The sequence below is a fragment of the Arachis ipaensis genome, chromosome B6 (assembly GCF_059453495.1).
Source record: "Arachis ipaensis isolate K30076 ecotype BB chromosome B6, ASM5945349v1, whole genome shotgun sequence".
Classification (NCBI taxonomy): Eukaryota; Viridiplantae; Streptophyta; class Magnoliopsida; order Fabales; family Fabaceae; genus Arachis; species Arachis ipaensis.
Window position 1 is genome coordinate 6,131,791 of NC_142441.1, and position 16,380 is coordinate 6,148,170.

The following is a 16,380-nucleotide window of genomic DNA, read 5'->3' on the forward strand; positions in this document are numbered from 1 at the left end:
TGATTTGAATGAGCTTGATGAGCTGCATTGATTTCGGGTTTGCTAGTTTGTCAATTTATAATATGTTTATGTGCCTCTATTTCGATTGCATTGGTTACAAAGATCTTAAGCATTATATCTGTCAAGGCATTTTCACTGTGTTGCATTGACTTAGCTTCCTAGAATGTTCTATTTGGGAGTTGCTTCAGTCCTTAACACTGCATTTGTCTGACAGAATTGGGTGTCTCTTTTATCTGAAAAATTGTCAAATCAGCCTAACATTATTAGTCTTAGATATAATTACTCAAGTCAAAAACTCTGCAATACGTGTTCCTTGTTGGGCTCAATTGCAGGTTTACTATTATTGGTACTGAAGGTTGACCAATTGCCCCCTTTGAAGTACAAGAACCAAAGGGATGTTGGCAATGACAAGTTATGATGATTGATGAAAAAGACTAAATTTTGTATCACCCCCATGAATTTTTTTTTTTTTGGGGGGGGGTAAATATTCTGTTTTTGGTAGTATAAGATTATCTTCTTAAGTTGGATGAATTCTATTATCTATGCAGTGAAATTCTACCTTAGAATAAAAGCATACAATGAACACATGATATCCAAGTCAGATTATTATTCACCTAATGAAAATTCAAAGATACTTTCAATCTCCTTATTTTATTTTGAAAGCTTAATTTTTGTAGGTTAAACGTGAACCTGAAATGCTACAGGATGAGAACAACATAAAAAAGATTTCTACCTTTTATTACCATTTTTTTCTTAGTTTTTCTTTTGAAATTTGAAAAGGGTTATGAGTAAAGCAACAAAGTAGATGATAAGACAGATACTTTAGCTTTAACATGTAGCTCAGACCCACAAAGGAACAATGGAATTGTGACCTGTGCTTTTGGTGTCACAAAGTTATGAGTTGGCTATCCTTAGTGGTCCTTAACTCTTTAATGAAATGTCTGTTTCAATCTGTTTGTAAGGGTAGAAAAGAAACGATGGCAACTTGTTCCATATTTTGCAGTTTTGCCTTGATTATTTCTTATCATCCCACATTGTTATGTTTGTAATTGCCCTACATTATTGGCACCTATACCCTTCCCTTTCACTCTATTTATTCATTTAGAGTGATTCTTTTGAACAGTTTTTATCTGAGCTTAACTTGCTAAGATTCACATAATGTGGCATGTAATGTCATTAAGGTATATTATTAATTGGATGGTGATAGATGTTACTGGTTGATGATTATCATGCTAATTACACTTAAAGAGACATGACAATATTCTTAAGAATTAAGTGTACCACTATAAGGACCATGACAATGACAAATAAATGAAGACAAAAGATTCACATGAGCACATCATAATCTTATTTGGATTCTTTATTAATCTCATCTAATCAAACATGAAATACCAGTAATTCTCTCATTCACACCATTATTGCCAGAACTCAACAAAGTTTAAAAATAAGGTACTCATCACCTCATCATCAAACTTAAAGCTTAAGTAATTTTTTGAAATCTATTAATCATAAGTGGTATTTTTGGATGCTTGTGTTGGAAAGTGAAGATATATTGGCTTAAAAGGTGAAGTTGCTAAGTGCTAACTGACTGCACTATTGGCTTTCTATATATTATATATATTTATGCTTTAATTGAGAGCAAAGAAGTTCAAACTCACCATCTAAATGACATTGATGCTAATAAATATGAAAAACAACAGCTTGTGGACTAACACAATTTTGTAATTCCTTTCTCTTGTTGTGATTGATTTGGTTCTTTTTGTCTTTCTGGCATTGAATGAAAATGTAACACTACACATGGTAGTTGAAGAAGATGGCTTTGCTGTTATACTTTCATTTATTCAAAGACATAAAGAAATATTATTTGTGGTTGCATCTAACAAGTTACTAATAACTAGGCCAAATGAAAAATCCAAATTAATGCCAATAGTAGAAATTTAAATGCATGAATGCTTACAAATTAAAATACAAGACTGTGGATTCAAGATAAAGTGATAAACTAAAATTGAAGTAAGCACAGTCTTCTAAACTTGGAATACTGTAAAAAATGTGTAGCTTAACACTACTGAAGAAAAGACACAGAAACAAGTATAAACAACAAAAATAACAATACTTTAGACTTAAGTATGTTATTACAAAAATAATACTAAGTTCACCCTAGGAAAGGAACAGGAATCTTCCAATGATCAAGTGTCTTGAAAACATGGACCCTTGTCAATTCCCAATAATTTTTAAAAAAATGGTCCTAACCTTGATTTTTATTTATTTATTTACTTACTTTTTTTTCCTAACTCTCAATTGAATTGATATTATTTCTTCAACTTCCCTCTCCAACCTACTTGAATTGAAAGCTCCTTTCCACCACCTTTTTCTCTCAAACACAAATTCCTTCTTTCTATGTCATACTTTCCATCTAAGCCTCCAAAAGCATCTTCATCATAATACCCCTACAAATCTACAACAACTACTATTTCACACAAAGAATACATTCATATCAGACAACTAACCCAAAAAGCTTGGAGAGAGAAAGGAAGGGAAAAAAAAAAAACCTTTTTTAGGAGAAAGTAAGCTAAAACAACAATCACACCACACCCATTTCTCATTTCATCAGTTTAGTTTGTTTACTTATTTTTCTGCTAAACTTTGTTGTTGCATTCATCATGGGTTGCACAGCATCAAGAACCACCACCATAGTTGCAAACACAACCTCAGAGGATCCTTCTCCTCCTCCTTCTTCTTCTCTTTCTCTTTCCCTCGCTTCTTCTTCTTCTTCTTCCTCTTCTTCTACCTCTTCTTCTTCTGCTTCAAATTGTTTCAATTCTTCACCAAAGGTTCCCAAAGCTATGTCACTCCAAATGCCTCTTGTCCATCACCCTCCAACAAAAAAGGGTGACACACACCACCTTGTGTTCCTCACTTCCACCACCTATGGCTCCCTTCTCCTGATTGACCAAAAAGATTCCAACTTTATGAAGGATTCACCACCATCACATGCTGCTGATGAGTCTCAAAAAACTGAGCAGCAAGAACAATCATCACTCTCCCCAGATTCAGTCATCAACACATGGGAACTTATGCATGACTTGGATGAAGAAGCAAAAGAACAAGAACAAGATCTTACCCACCTTCACATTACTACTTCTTCCATTGTTGGTGGTGGTATCTCACACAAAACAAGTTCATCATGCAGGTACACAACCTTTGACGGCTCTGCAAGGAAGAAGCTTCTAGATTCATTTGAGTCACTGAAAGAAGCCTCATCCTCATCAGAAAAACTCAACATGGAAAGTGAAAACCTTTCTTCAAAGAAGCCACTTTGGCAGCACTTGTCTGAAGAAGCTTTGCTTGCAAAACTGGACCCAAGTGTTGCTTGGAGTTACAGGCGCGCTTTGTCTTCAAGACAACTAGGTAGCAACACCAACATCAACATCATCATCACCAACAACAATAATCTATATAATAATGGTGTCAGATCAATGGGGTCTAGTCCTTTGTATTCTTCTTGTTCTTCTTCTTCAACTACTACTTCATTTGCTAATAATAATAGCAACAGTGTGTGCCATTTGCCTGGAACTGAAGACAGAATAGTGGTTTATTGCACAAGTTTGAGAGGGATCAGAAAGACCTTTGAAGATTGCTGTTCAGTGAGGATGATACTAAGAGGTTTCAGGGTTGCTGTTGATGAGAGAGACATCTCAATGGACTCATCTTATAGGAAGGAGCTTCAGGATGCTCTTGGTGTTAAAGCAGTGACACTGCCACAGGTTTTCATAAGAGGGAACCATGTTGGGAATGCTGAGGATCTTAAGAAGCTGAATGAGAATGGAGACTTGGCAAGGCTCTTGAGGGGTTTCCCTGTTCATGATCCTGGTTTTGTGTGTGAGAATTGTGGTGATGCAAGGTTTGTTCCATGTCCTAACTGTAGTGGTAGCAGAAAGGTTTTTGAGGAGAAAGAAGGAGGATTGAGAAGGTGCCCAGATTGTAATGAAAATGGCTTGATAAGATGTTCAAGATGCTGCTCATGATTGCTGCCCAAGGTAATCAAACTCAAGAGTTGAATTAAACTCCTATAGCTTAGATAATTTGAATCTTAAAGCTCATAAACTAGATCTGAGACATAAAGTTATAAATTTGTAAAAGCTCATATGTTAACTCAAGAGTTTGATAAGCTGAAGGTACTGGTTGGTGCTTATAAATTCACAAGTTTATAAATTTGAGGCTTTTTTTTTGTGTTAAGTCTATTTGTCACTGATAAATTTTGACAATTACTATGGTCTATGAATGCATAATTTCATTTTTCAATTTCATGCTTTATTTTTTTGGTATTTGTGTTATGCCTGATTTTTCATATGTATTGATTAGTTTTCCAATTTCTAGTGTTTGAAGCTGCCATGTACCTTTTTATGGCATAATATGCAATTATCAAGACAATAAAATGAATCAACAAAAATGCTATTGGAGATGTGTACTACTAGTACAAACTGCAACCTCTCCCTATTTGATTTCACATATCATGTTTGTTTGTATCATATACAAACAGAAGTAATAATATGTGGAATTTAGTGGGATTGGTTATGATTTTCTGAGTTTTAAAGCTTTGTCAGTTTCAGCCAATATAGGATGACACTGTTTACTGAGAGGGTCAATGTCATTAAAACATGGATCCGTATGGTTCAGTCTTCACGTTCAGACCATTATTGTGTGTGTCTACCTGCTACTCTGCCCTCCTCTATGTACTACCCAATTACCATTTCATCAATTTAAGAACATGAACAGTGTCTTCTTCTTTTTTTTTTTTTTATAAGCAATGTTTAAATGCCATGCAATTAACATTATTAAAAGAAGATTGCTAGCACTAATTTGAGTAAGTTAATTAATAAGGTGGTATTGATAGTAGAATACACCTGAAGCTGGAAAACATTGGGAACTGAGAAGTGATTTAATTAAATAAATGACAAATATGACAAAGTCATTAGTTCTATGTATGAATTCCTAATCTTCTATTCTTCCATAATCTCTTTATTTAAATGATACTAATACAGATACTTCTTGTATACTATAAACTATAAAGTCCTCTTTTCAAAGCATCGAATAGTTAATGGATTTGGGCCTACGAGCCCAGCCCAGAAAGTCAGAAGCGGTGGTCCCAAAAGCTTATAGAACAGTAAAATAGTCATGAAAAGTAAATTAAAAACTAAAAAGAGAACTAATTAAAATTTAATGACTAAAACTGCTACTTTAAATAAGTAGGTGTACCTAGAATGATTACTGCCCCCTAATAATTTAGACATTATTATTAGAAAAGAGTGTTATTCTTTTTTTTAGGTCCTTTTTCTTTGTGGTATGTTTAGTCACCAAAAATTAAAATTTGATTTAGATAACAAGTATATATCAAGTGTTCTTATTCTTAGGATACTTATGGAGGAATTAAATATAGAAAGTGGTCGTTTCTTAAATCACTTAAGAACTATGCTCTGAATTTAATCTTTTTGAGGCAATTTGAATGCAATAATAAAAGAGTTTAATTTTGATGTGACGATAGTATAAAGTATTTTATATAGTCGTACGATTACATTTATTTTTTTAATAACTATTAATGCAGTTAATATAAAAAATTGTTATTTTTATTGATATAATATTATACAATTAGATGTACGTATAAATTTTTTTTTACACCGATAATATATCAGAATTAAATTTATAATAAAAATAAAGGAGAGATTAATATTTTTTTTTTCATGACAAGTAAGTAACCTTAAAATAGTACATTTTTATGGATCTTAAAATGTGGGAATCTAAAACTAGAACTGTCTCCGAGAAAGTTGTAGTTGAGGTTGAATTTGCTATGATCACTCACTCACTTGACTCAAACAGTGAACAGTGAGTAAGATAAGTGGTCACAGCCGGGTAACCAAAGCAGCATCCCACCCTCAAAGTTGAAACCACAAAGTAGAGAGTCTCTCTGTCACTTCCAGATTTTTACTAGTACAGTACTAGTTCTAGTTTTTGAATGCAAATTTGTTCAATCAAAAATAGGATTCAGTTTCAGTTAACTGTATTTAATATTACCTTAAATAAAAAACTTTTTTCTTCTACTCTCATATATATTTAAATTTATATTTTCAATTAAAAACATTATCCAAACTGAAAAAGGCTTTATGTTTGAATATTAAAGAAAAAGAAAATTATAAGGTACAGATCTTAAATATGTACAGATTTAAAGATTTGTTTACTTAAACCACACTTTCTAAAGCCATATTTTTCACTTAAAACCGTAGCTCTTCACAAAGAAAAACGTCACCTAATGGAAAAAAGTAAATTAGAAGATTTAAGAGAAGAAATAATTAAGTTATCAAAATTAATAGATCAAAAATTAATGATTTTAACTAATGTTAACTGTAATGACACCGAATTCTTAAAATCAATACAAAATGATTTTTCTCAAAATCTTTATTTTACTATAAGTTTTATTGAAGGACTTCAAAAACCTGAAAAAACTTATTTTTCACACGGAATTTCTAAGAAATGTTACCATGGAAATGATTCCCCACATCTTTATCATATTTTTAACCCACAATTAAATTTTATAGTAGATATGCTTGAAGAAATATTAGTATCTATAAAATTTCAAAGAAATAAGGAAAAAGAAAATCCCAAAGAAGAAAAATTTCAAAATATAATCAACATAACAGATTTAAAAGTAAAACCACCACTAAAATTATGAATATTGAAGAAAAATTAGAAGAAGTTACAATGCTTTTTAAACAATTAAAAATGGCTCAAGAAAATAATATTATGGAACAGGGATTTCAGATAGAAGAAGAATTAGTAAATTCTGAAAATATAGAAAATGAAGAACACATCCTAGATTATTCAAATGACGAAGAACCAGCAATTCCAATACAAGTAAAAAATGAAGTTGGAACATCTAGGGATAATCAATCTCAATTTAAATGGGAAACAGGTTTTGATAATTATGCTTTTAAAAAAGGATTTATAAATAAAGATTCAAAATATTCAAAAACACCATCAAAATACAGGATGTATAAATTATATTTCTGATCAAGGATTTTTAAAGAATATAACAGAATACACTAAAAGCTTATTTCCAAAAATAAGTACTAAAAAAGAATGGAAATGGGATGAAAAAGATAGTATGCAAATTCAAAGGATTAAAGAGTTATGTGAAAAACTTCCAAAACTTTATATTCCAGAAGAAAATGACTACTTAATAGTAGAAACAGATGCTTCAGACATAACCTGGTCAGGATGTCTAAAAGCTAAGAAAGCTATAAAAAGTTTGGAACAAGGAAAAGAATCACTAGATTCTAAAGATTCCCTAAAGGAATTACTTTGCAGGTATATTTCAGGGACTTTTACTCCAACAGAACAGAGATATACCACTCATGAAAAGGAAACTCTAGCAGCAATTAAATCTCTTAAGAAATGGAAAATTGATTTACTACCAAGAGAATTTACATTAAGGACAGATTCAAGCTACCTAACATGTTTCATACGATATAATTTAAAAGTTGATTATAATCATGGACGATTGGTAAGATGGCAATTATTTTTGTTACAATATCCAATAAAAATTGAATATATTAAGGGTGACAAAAATGTTATTGCAGATACATTAACAAGAGAATGGAGTTCGTCTACAACGCATTAGATCAAGAAATTCAAAAATATGAGCAAGAGCTCGAAAAATGCAAGCATTGTCAGCAAATAAGGACACAGATCCAATCCCTCAAGAAGGCCATCGAAGCAATAAAATCAACACAACAAGCAGAAACATCAGAGTTCAGCCAGCTAAGCATGGTGGACAAATCAGGTGAAGAAAAAATTTCAGAAAATAAAACAATTGCTGAAATCATTAAAAAATCCACCCAAGATAAAAAATATTATGTAATTTATAATGGCCCCATGAAAGGAGTATATGATGCCTGGAAAAAAGCAGCACCATTCACACACCAGTCAAAGATAATTCATAAAGGAGGGTTCCTAACACTGGAAGAGGCAAAGAAATCCTTCAAGGAATATGAAACTCTCCATCCAGAGCAAACCCTAAAAAGAGCAGATAAAACTCCAATTCAAACCCAGAGAACAGGGATAATAAGAAACATTCCTACAAGGGCTGAAATCAAGGAAAAGAAAAGGGTCTGTAGATCTAATCTCAGAGAAACCCTTAACATAGTCCTGAATTGGACTGAAGAAAAAAGGGCAATTTTGGAATATTATCCTGTTGCCAAAGAACAGCTAATAAAGTTGGTTATATTTCCAGATGCTTCCCCATCTGGCACCTATCAGTTTTTCCAGTATGGATTAATTGATACAATCTTAATTTTTAATGATCTATAAATTATTAGTGAGTTTCCTGCAGGATTCGTTGATGCAGTAAAGAGATTTAAAAATATGATTGACAATGTAAATCCAAGGGATATATCCCTAAAATTTACAAACAGTCAACCTATTTTTAATGAAGAAGAAGAATGCTTGGTTCCAGCACACCAAGTAATATTCATGTCCGTCTTCCCAGGAAATTTTTAACCAATTGATCAAATTCAAGATTTAACAATTTACAGTCATGAAGGAAGGCTAGCCAGCACATTAGCAAGGGTCTTTGAAAGAACTCAAAAAATAACGAAGGAATCTCACACAAGGATTAATTATAAAAGTAGAAATACTCTGCTTGTGTCCAGTAAAAGAAATGAAATTGAAGAAAGAGAGATGAGACTCTTGGTAGAATTTGAATCAGCATTCTACAACTTATCTGGACTTTTAGAAAAGCTCCCTGAAGGGATAAAGAGGAATCTCTGCTATTTGATAAAAGACAGAGAATACCACAAGTGCCAGCTATGTGCCTCAGAGTTATCTGAAGAAAGCAATAATGAAACGGAATCAACTCACATGATGAAAGAAGAAGACAATACATCTGACGGTCACATGATAAAAGAAGAGGACCGCACATCTGAAGCATCTTTCAACATTATTGCATAGTGACGTAAGCACTTAGGTCATAGAGCACCAATAATGTAGCTGGTGAAAGAGAACAAACAATGACGTAAGCAATGACGTCATAAGAAGGGTAAGGATGGGAATTGTCCATCAAACCCAACTATTATAAATAGGCTGCTTAGGCAATTGTAAAGGCATCAGACAATAGGAAGCAGGAGGCTAAGAGTACTCATATGCTAGGAGAGCAAGGAGGAAGCTGCCGAGGCGATTCTATAGTCTGAGGAAGAATCCCCTTAGGGAAAAATAGTTCTAAACTCCCCTCTGGAGTTAGTATCTACAATCTCCCCTCTGGAGATAAAAACCCCTTATGTAAAATATACTGAATAAAGGAAGTTTTTCTCCAGAAAGGTACATCTTCATTCTAGTCTTTCAATTATGAATTATTTAGAAAGTTTAGAATTAACAGAAGAATCTGATTATTATAGATTAACTGCTTTATTAGATAATGAAAAGCAGGCTGTTCTAAAAACAGAATTAACTCTCAAATTAAATGAAAATTTTAATAAACAAAATCTTTTAAAAGAAGTTTTTAACAGAAAAAATATAATATACTATGGAAAAATTCAACTTGAAGCTCCTATAAAAATAAAATCTGCCAATGAAGAACTTGAAATAGCTTTGATAAATAATGAAGAATTGAGTTGAGAAAATTAAGGATCAACAAAAAAGATCTAAAATTGGATGGATTGATATTAGTACTATACAAGTCTTAATTAAATCTACATATATGAAAGGAATTAATTCACCAATAAGTTTAGCAATCTGTGACAAAAGAATTACTGATGACCCAATAGATCAAATAATTGGAATTGTTCATGGAAATTTGGCAAACGTAAATGTTAAATTTAATGCCCATCTTGGATATGCTATACCTTTATCAACTGAAAATCTTGGAAGATCTGTAAGTTTGGCTTATAAATTTCATAGAAAGAATCTAATGGAACAAGATGATGAACCATTTTCAATTACATATGCAATAAATTATGCTTTAACAAATAGCCATCATAGTATAATATTTAAAAACAGAGAAAGAATTTATGTCGATGAATTATTCCAAAAAATTGTAAAAACAGAAATACCAAAATATAAAGCGATTGAAAACTCAGTTCTATTACTAAAAGAACCATCAGGAAAATTGGTTTCATCAAATTTTCAAATAAGAGAATCTAAAATTAATAGTCCCTTAAGTTTATCTAAGTTAAAGATTAAAGAAGAAGATTCTGAAATAAAAGAATTAAAAAAAAGGTCGAAAAATTAAATGAAACCCTAAATACTAAATTATGACAATAAATAAAGAAGAAATATATGTAACTTATCAAGATAAGAAACAAGAGCTCTTTGAAAGAGAAAATCGTTTGAATTATTTGCAGTTCTCTGAAATAAATCAAAGAGCATTTAAAGCTCTAAAAATAATCTATGACAAGTTAAAAAGAGAAGTTGAAGAGTTAGAAAAATTAATAGAATCTCTAGAAAAAAGTGATGAAGCAATGATAGAATTTGCAGAAATTTTAAAATAAATAATGAAGCATACAAAAATTGAAAGACCAGAAAATAAAATAAAAAGAAAAAGAGCGAAAAAATTAAAAAGTAAAATAAAGGAGTATAAAAAGGAATTAAATAATCTTCAGATCGAAATTGATGACCTTATAATAAAAAGGATAGAAATAAGAATAAATATAAACAAGTTGGAGTTAAACTTAAAAAATTTATAAATGCCTGGAAAACTATATTATGACTTAAAAGAATTAAAGCTGTTAAAAGAAAAAATGGAGAATGAGGTTGAAAAATTAAAAAGATATTTAGAAACAACGGAAAATGTAGAAATAAAAGAAGTTTTTGAAGATTTGAAAAAATATATTAAAGAAAAAGACAAACAGATAAAAGATTTTATAAACAATAATCCATACAAAAAAGAATATTATAAACTAAAACAAGATTAAAAAACTATAAAAATGAAATCAGAATTATAAATACTAGTAATAATAGAAATTTTCAACATCTTCATATCTATACACATTATAAACATAAAAGAGTAATACTCAATTTAGTACCTAAACTTGCATGCAAGCCTCAATTTAGTCCTTAAAGTTTTAATTGCCTTTATTTAGTCCCCAAACTTTGTGAACATAACTCATGTTAGTCCTTTAAACGATTTTCAACGTACAAACGTTAACGGAACACTATCGTGAACAGCCGAATGCCACACTAAACTTTGTAAAATGATGTCGTTTTAGTTTTGGCACTCAAATAACCCAAAAACAACATTGTAAATAGTGTTTATTAACATTTTACCTAACAAAATAAGTGATACGATGCCCTTTTTGAGCTATTTAAATGCCAAAACCAAAACTGCATCATTTTACAAGTTTTAACTAGTCTATAACAGTGCTCCATTAACGTTTTTATACTAAAAATCGTTTCAGGGACTAATATGAGGCACGTTTATAAACTTTGGGGACTAAATAGAGGCAATTGAAACTTCAGGAACTAAATTGAGACTCGCATGTAAGTTCAAGGACCAAATTGAGTATTAAGTCTAAAAATTTTCAACATCTTCAAATTTATACACATTATAAACATAAAAGAGTTAAAAATTGGTATCAGAGCCAAGTTAACGATTAAGGGTAACACTTTCTCTTTAAGCAACACTTTTAGTGATACGCTCTTAAACCAAATAAAAACAAAAATCTGTAAATCTGTACCAAAATGCATCTGTACACTAGATGAACCCTAAAGAAAAAAGAGGCTTGTTAAAATGTTTAGCATAAACAAGAAATTCTCAGCAACAACTAACAAACCTCTACTCTTTTCACTTTATGGGACCTCAATTAAATTGAGTCAATGCTTAATCAAATTCTACCCATAAACACATATATTTATATTTATCATCATATTTAGTTTTTATTTGGGTGTCATTATTTTAATAAAAAAAAATTAATGTGTTTGGTAAATTTCGAGTAGTAAAAGTAAAAGCAATAGAAAAATAAGAAAAATATCTTTTTTTAGAAGCTGTAATTTACATCTTTTTTTAAAAGATCTTTTTTTCTTAAAAAAAAAGATGTTTTTCATGTAATAAATAAACAAAAAAGTATTTTTATATTGTTATATCCAAACATAATTGATAGATAAAAATATTCCTTTGCATGAGATACCCAAACATAAAATTACTTTTACTTTTTTCATAAATTTAAAAAAAAAAGATAACTCCAAAAAAGATCTTTTTTTAAAAGTTCACCCAAATAAACCCTTACTTTATAACTAATTGTCCAACACTTATAAGTTAAATATCTTTATAGATTAATAATAAATGTCATCAAAATATGAAATTAACATACATTAAAGTGACTTATAAAAGAAGAACAAAGAGAGAAGATAGTACAAAAGTCTTAACATTAAGATATAAAGTCAAAAGAATTCAATTAGTGTATCAATTATTGTTTAGTTAATATTAATTAATTTTGAAAACATTATGTTTTTTTATCTTAAACTTTAAATACTAATTATAAGTTTTAAACTCTTCAAAAAATAAAAATATAAAAAAATTAACTAATATTAACTAATTAAAAATTAGTTATATACTTATACAAGTAAAGAATACTTGAAACATATAAAATTCATGATTACTTAAATTTAAATTAAATTTGATAATTAACTTTAGTACAACAAAAATGTTATTAAAAAATATTTGTACTAACAACTAAAAACCATTAAATATGTTAATATGTTTTATTAAAACATTTAATATAATACACACACATATACATATATATATATATATATATATATATATATATATATATATATATATATATATATATATATATATATATATATACTTTAATTATTATTTTTAGATCGAGTTTTTTTAAAATAAAAATATTCACAAAATATTTTTTAAATCCTTATATATATATATATATATTAGTTGCTCACGGTATCCTCTAGTCACACAGGTCAAAGATTAATCTGTCACAGATAAGTGTCTGGCCATTAAATTGCTGCATGCACATAACGTGAGATTTAAATCACCAATACTTGATTGAGTAGACGAGTGAATTGTCCACTCAATCAATTCAAGTTGGTTAAATTTATAAATTTGGATCTTCTAAATTTTAAATTTGTATTTTAGAAGGTAAAATATGATCTTCTATTCTTGAATAGTTTTTTCTCATATTTATTTTTTGTCTCACCTATAAAATAAATAGTAAGAGATCATACTTTATTCTCTAGAATAAAATTTAAATTTTAGAGAATCCAAATCCTAAATTTATATATATATATTATTGCATAGAGCAAATGGACCAAAAATTATTCACACTAAACCCAAACCTACTGATGGACCAAATCAAATAATATGAAGACTAAACCTTAACCCATAATATTTGACAAAAATGGGGCATCACATACCAAAAGAGCCCAACAAATTAATCATCACCGCTATCAGCCTATTAATCCAACATAATTAGGAATAATAATGTGACAGATTCTGCAATCTTCAAGAAGAAGAAATAGTGGTTCATCTGACCCGATACTTTAATTACCTTCTAGCTTTGGTATTACCTTCTAGCTTTGGTATTAATAGCTTGTTTGGGTGACTTCTAATAAAATATCTTTTTTTTAATTATTTTTTTTAAAAGATTTTATGAAAAAGTAAAAGTAATTTTATATTTGGATATCTCATGTAAAAATATATTTTTATTTATTAATTATGTTTGAGTATAACAATATAAAAGTACTTTTTTGTTTATTTATTATATGAAAAACATCTTTTTTTTTAAGAGAAAAATATCTTTAAAAAAAAAAGGTAAATTACGTGATTGTTTGGGCACCATTATTTTGATAAAAAAATTTTTTTCAATGAAAAAAAGATTTTTTTTATTTTTTAGCGTATTTGGTAAATTTTGAGTAGTAAAAGTAAAAGCACTAAAAAAATTAGAAAAACATTTTTTTTGTACATGTTTGGGCGCCATTATATTGAAAAAAGATTTTTTTTTATTTTTTAACGTGTTTGGCAAATTTCTAGTAGTAAAAGTAAAAGTACTAGTAAAATAAATAAAAAAGATCTTTTTTGAGAAACTGTGATTTACATCTTTTTTTAAAAGATCTTTTTTCCTTACAAAAAAGATATTTTTCATGTAATAAATAAACAAAAAAGTACTTTTATATTGTTATACCCAAACATAATTAATAGATAAAACGACCTTTTTACATGAGATATCTAAACATAAAATTACTCTTACTTCTCTATAAGATCTTTTAAAAAAAGATAACTCGAAAAAAGATCTTTTCTTAAAAACTCACCCAAACAAGCCCTTTGAGAAGCTATAATTTACATCTTTTTTTAAAAGATCTTTTTTCCTTAAAAAAATATTTTTATGTAATAAATAAACAAAAAATATTTTTATATTGTTATATCCAAACATAATTAATAGATAAAAAGATATTTTTACATGAGATACCAAAACATAAAATTATTTACTTTTCTATAAGATTTTAAAAAAAAATTCAAAAAAAAATATTTTCTTAGAAACTCACCCAAATAAACCCTACAATTTTTCAAAAAAGATGTTTTTTTTATTTTTTTTTAGCATTTTTACTTTTATTAATAGAAATTTGTCAAACATATTAAAAAATAAAAAAAAATATTTTTTCATTAAAAAAATATTCTTTTATCAAAATAATCGGTCCAAACAACCCCTAAAAACATGTTTGATATAAATAAGCATTAGGTCAAAAGTAATAAATACATAAATAAAGCAGCGCAGAGCAGAGTGGGAAGAAAGAAGAAGATGGCGGAAGCGATGATGGTGGAGAACGGCAACGGAAACGGCAAGGAGGACTTGGGTGAGTGCTTGATCGGATACTTCGACGAAGGTAGCCATGAGTCCCACAGGTACTACCTCTCCCGAAGAACCACCCTAGAGATGCTCAAGGACAGAGGCTACTCCATCCCTGCTTCTGAAATCGACCTCTCTCTCTCCCAATTCAGAGCCATTCACGGTGATTCCCCCGACGTCGACCGCCTCCGCTTCTCCGCCACTCACCTCTCTGATCCTTCCAAGAGGGTACGCTCTTATTTCAAAAAGTTGCTGCCTTTAGGGTTTATAAGTAAAAAGAGGATTGATTCTCTTGCTTGCTGAAATTGATTGCAGATTTTAGTTATCTTCTGTGGCCAACACATTGTGAAAGTTACTTCCATCCGCAGCATTGCAGCGCAGATTGTCAATAGAGAAACTTTAAGTGGCCTCATTTTGATTGTTCAAAGTACTATTACTAGCCAGGCCTTGAAAGCTGTCAATCTTTTCTCATTCAAAGTTGAAATCTTTCAGGTATCAGGATACATGCTACTATCATACTTGTTCTTATCTGTGCTTACCAAAGTTAATCATGTCATGCAACCTTTTCTCCTTATGGTTCAGATCACAGACTTGCTTATTAATATTACAAAGCATGTATTGAAGCCAAAGCATGAAATTCTAACTGACAAACAGAAAAAGAACCTCCTAAAGAAGTACAATTTAGAAGAAAAGCAGGTCAGTTTATGTATGATTCTCTTGCATTACAGTGTCACATTACATGTTTTTTGTGCATAAAATTTGATTGTTACCATCTTAGAGTCAGAATTATTGTTCACATCATTCTGATTTAAATAAAGCTTTGTTGTTGTCAGCTACCCCGCATTCTACAAACAGATGCAATTGCAAGATACTATGGACTAGAGAAAGGGCAAGTAGTTAAGATAACTTACAGTGGTGATATCACTCAGATGCATGTCGCCTATCGATGCGTTTGGTGATGCTTCTTTCTTGTATGCTGCTGGTAGAATTCGTAGAAATGCTTAAGAACTAGTTAGTACATCATTGTATAATTATAAGCTTATGCCGTAACTTGCATGCGGTTTGTGTGAATTTCACTCGAGCAGATGAACAAATCCACATTGAACAGTTTCTTTGTATGACTAGTTTGGAAATCACAAACTGCACTATGTTAACTTTTGGCCTACTGAGGGTATGTTTCATGTGGAAGTAAAAGTAAAGAGATATTTTCATAAACATGCATTAGTCTTAAAACATAACTATAGTTGGTTGCTGGAATTTTTATGTTGTGTTTTTTAAGTTAGAATTTATTCTCGTTGTGTAATTATGGTGCTTATCGTTCAATAGCTCTTTTAGGTTGCTTCAAATTCTGATATATATTTGATTCAATAAAGTTGGTGTGATCTAATTGCTCGCAAAGATAATTTGTCAAAAGACGTGAACACAAATTAAGTAATGTTTATGTCTTTATGGACACTTCGGCTATACTATAGGCAACCCCCAAAGAAACAAAAACTTGTAGCATAAACTTGGATTAAGAATGATA

General features: G+C 30.0%; 2 protein-coding genes across 2 annotated transcripts; both read left to right on the top strand.

The window, feature by feature from the left end:
• Positions 1 to 1,569: 1,569 nt before the first annotated feature.
• Positions 1,570 to 4,302, top strand: LOC107645544 (Glutaredoxin family protein). Its single transcript, XM_088489970.1, has one exon. It carries the CDS (start codon positions 2,661 to 2,663, stop codon positions 4,023 to 4,025), a length of 1,365 nt encoding a protein of 454 aa, XP_088346096.1. The 5' UTR covers positions 1,570 to 2,660; the 3' UTR covers positions 4,026 to 4,302.
• A 10,414-nt stretch (positions 4,303 to 14,716) lies between these two features.
• On the top strand, positions 14,717 to 16,070 carry NRPE5 (Eukaryotic rpb5 RNA polymerase subunit family protein). The gene is made up of 4 exons (XM_016349600.2): positions 14,717 to 15,083; positions 15,171 to 15,347; positions 15,438 to 15,551; positions 15,689 to 16,070. The coding sequence occupies exons 1-4, from the start codon at positions 14,808 to 14,810 to the stop codon at positions 15,812 to 15,814; spliced, it is 693 nt and encodes a 230-aa protein (XP_016205086.2). The 5' UTR covers positions 14,717 to 14,807; the 3' UTR covers positions 15,815 to 16,070.
• Positions 16,071 to 16,380: the final 310 nt, after the last annotated feature.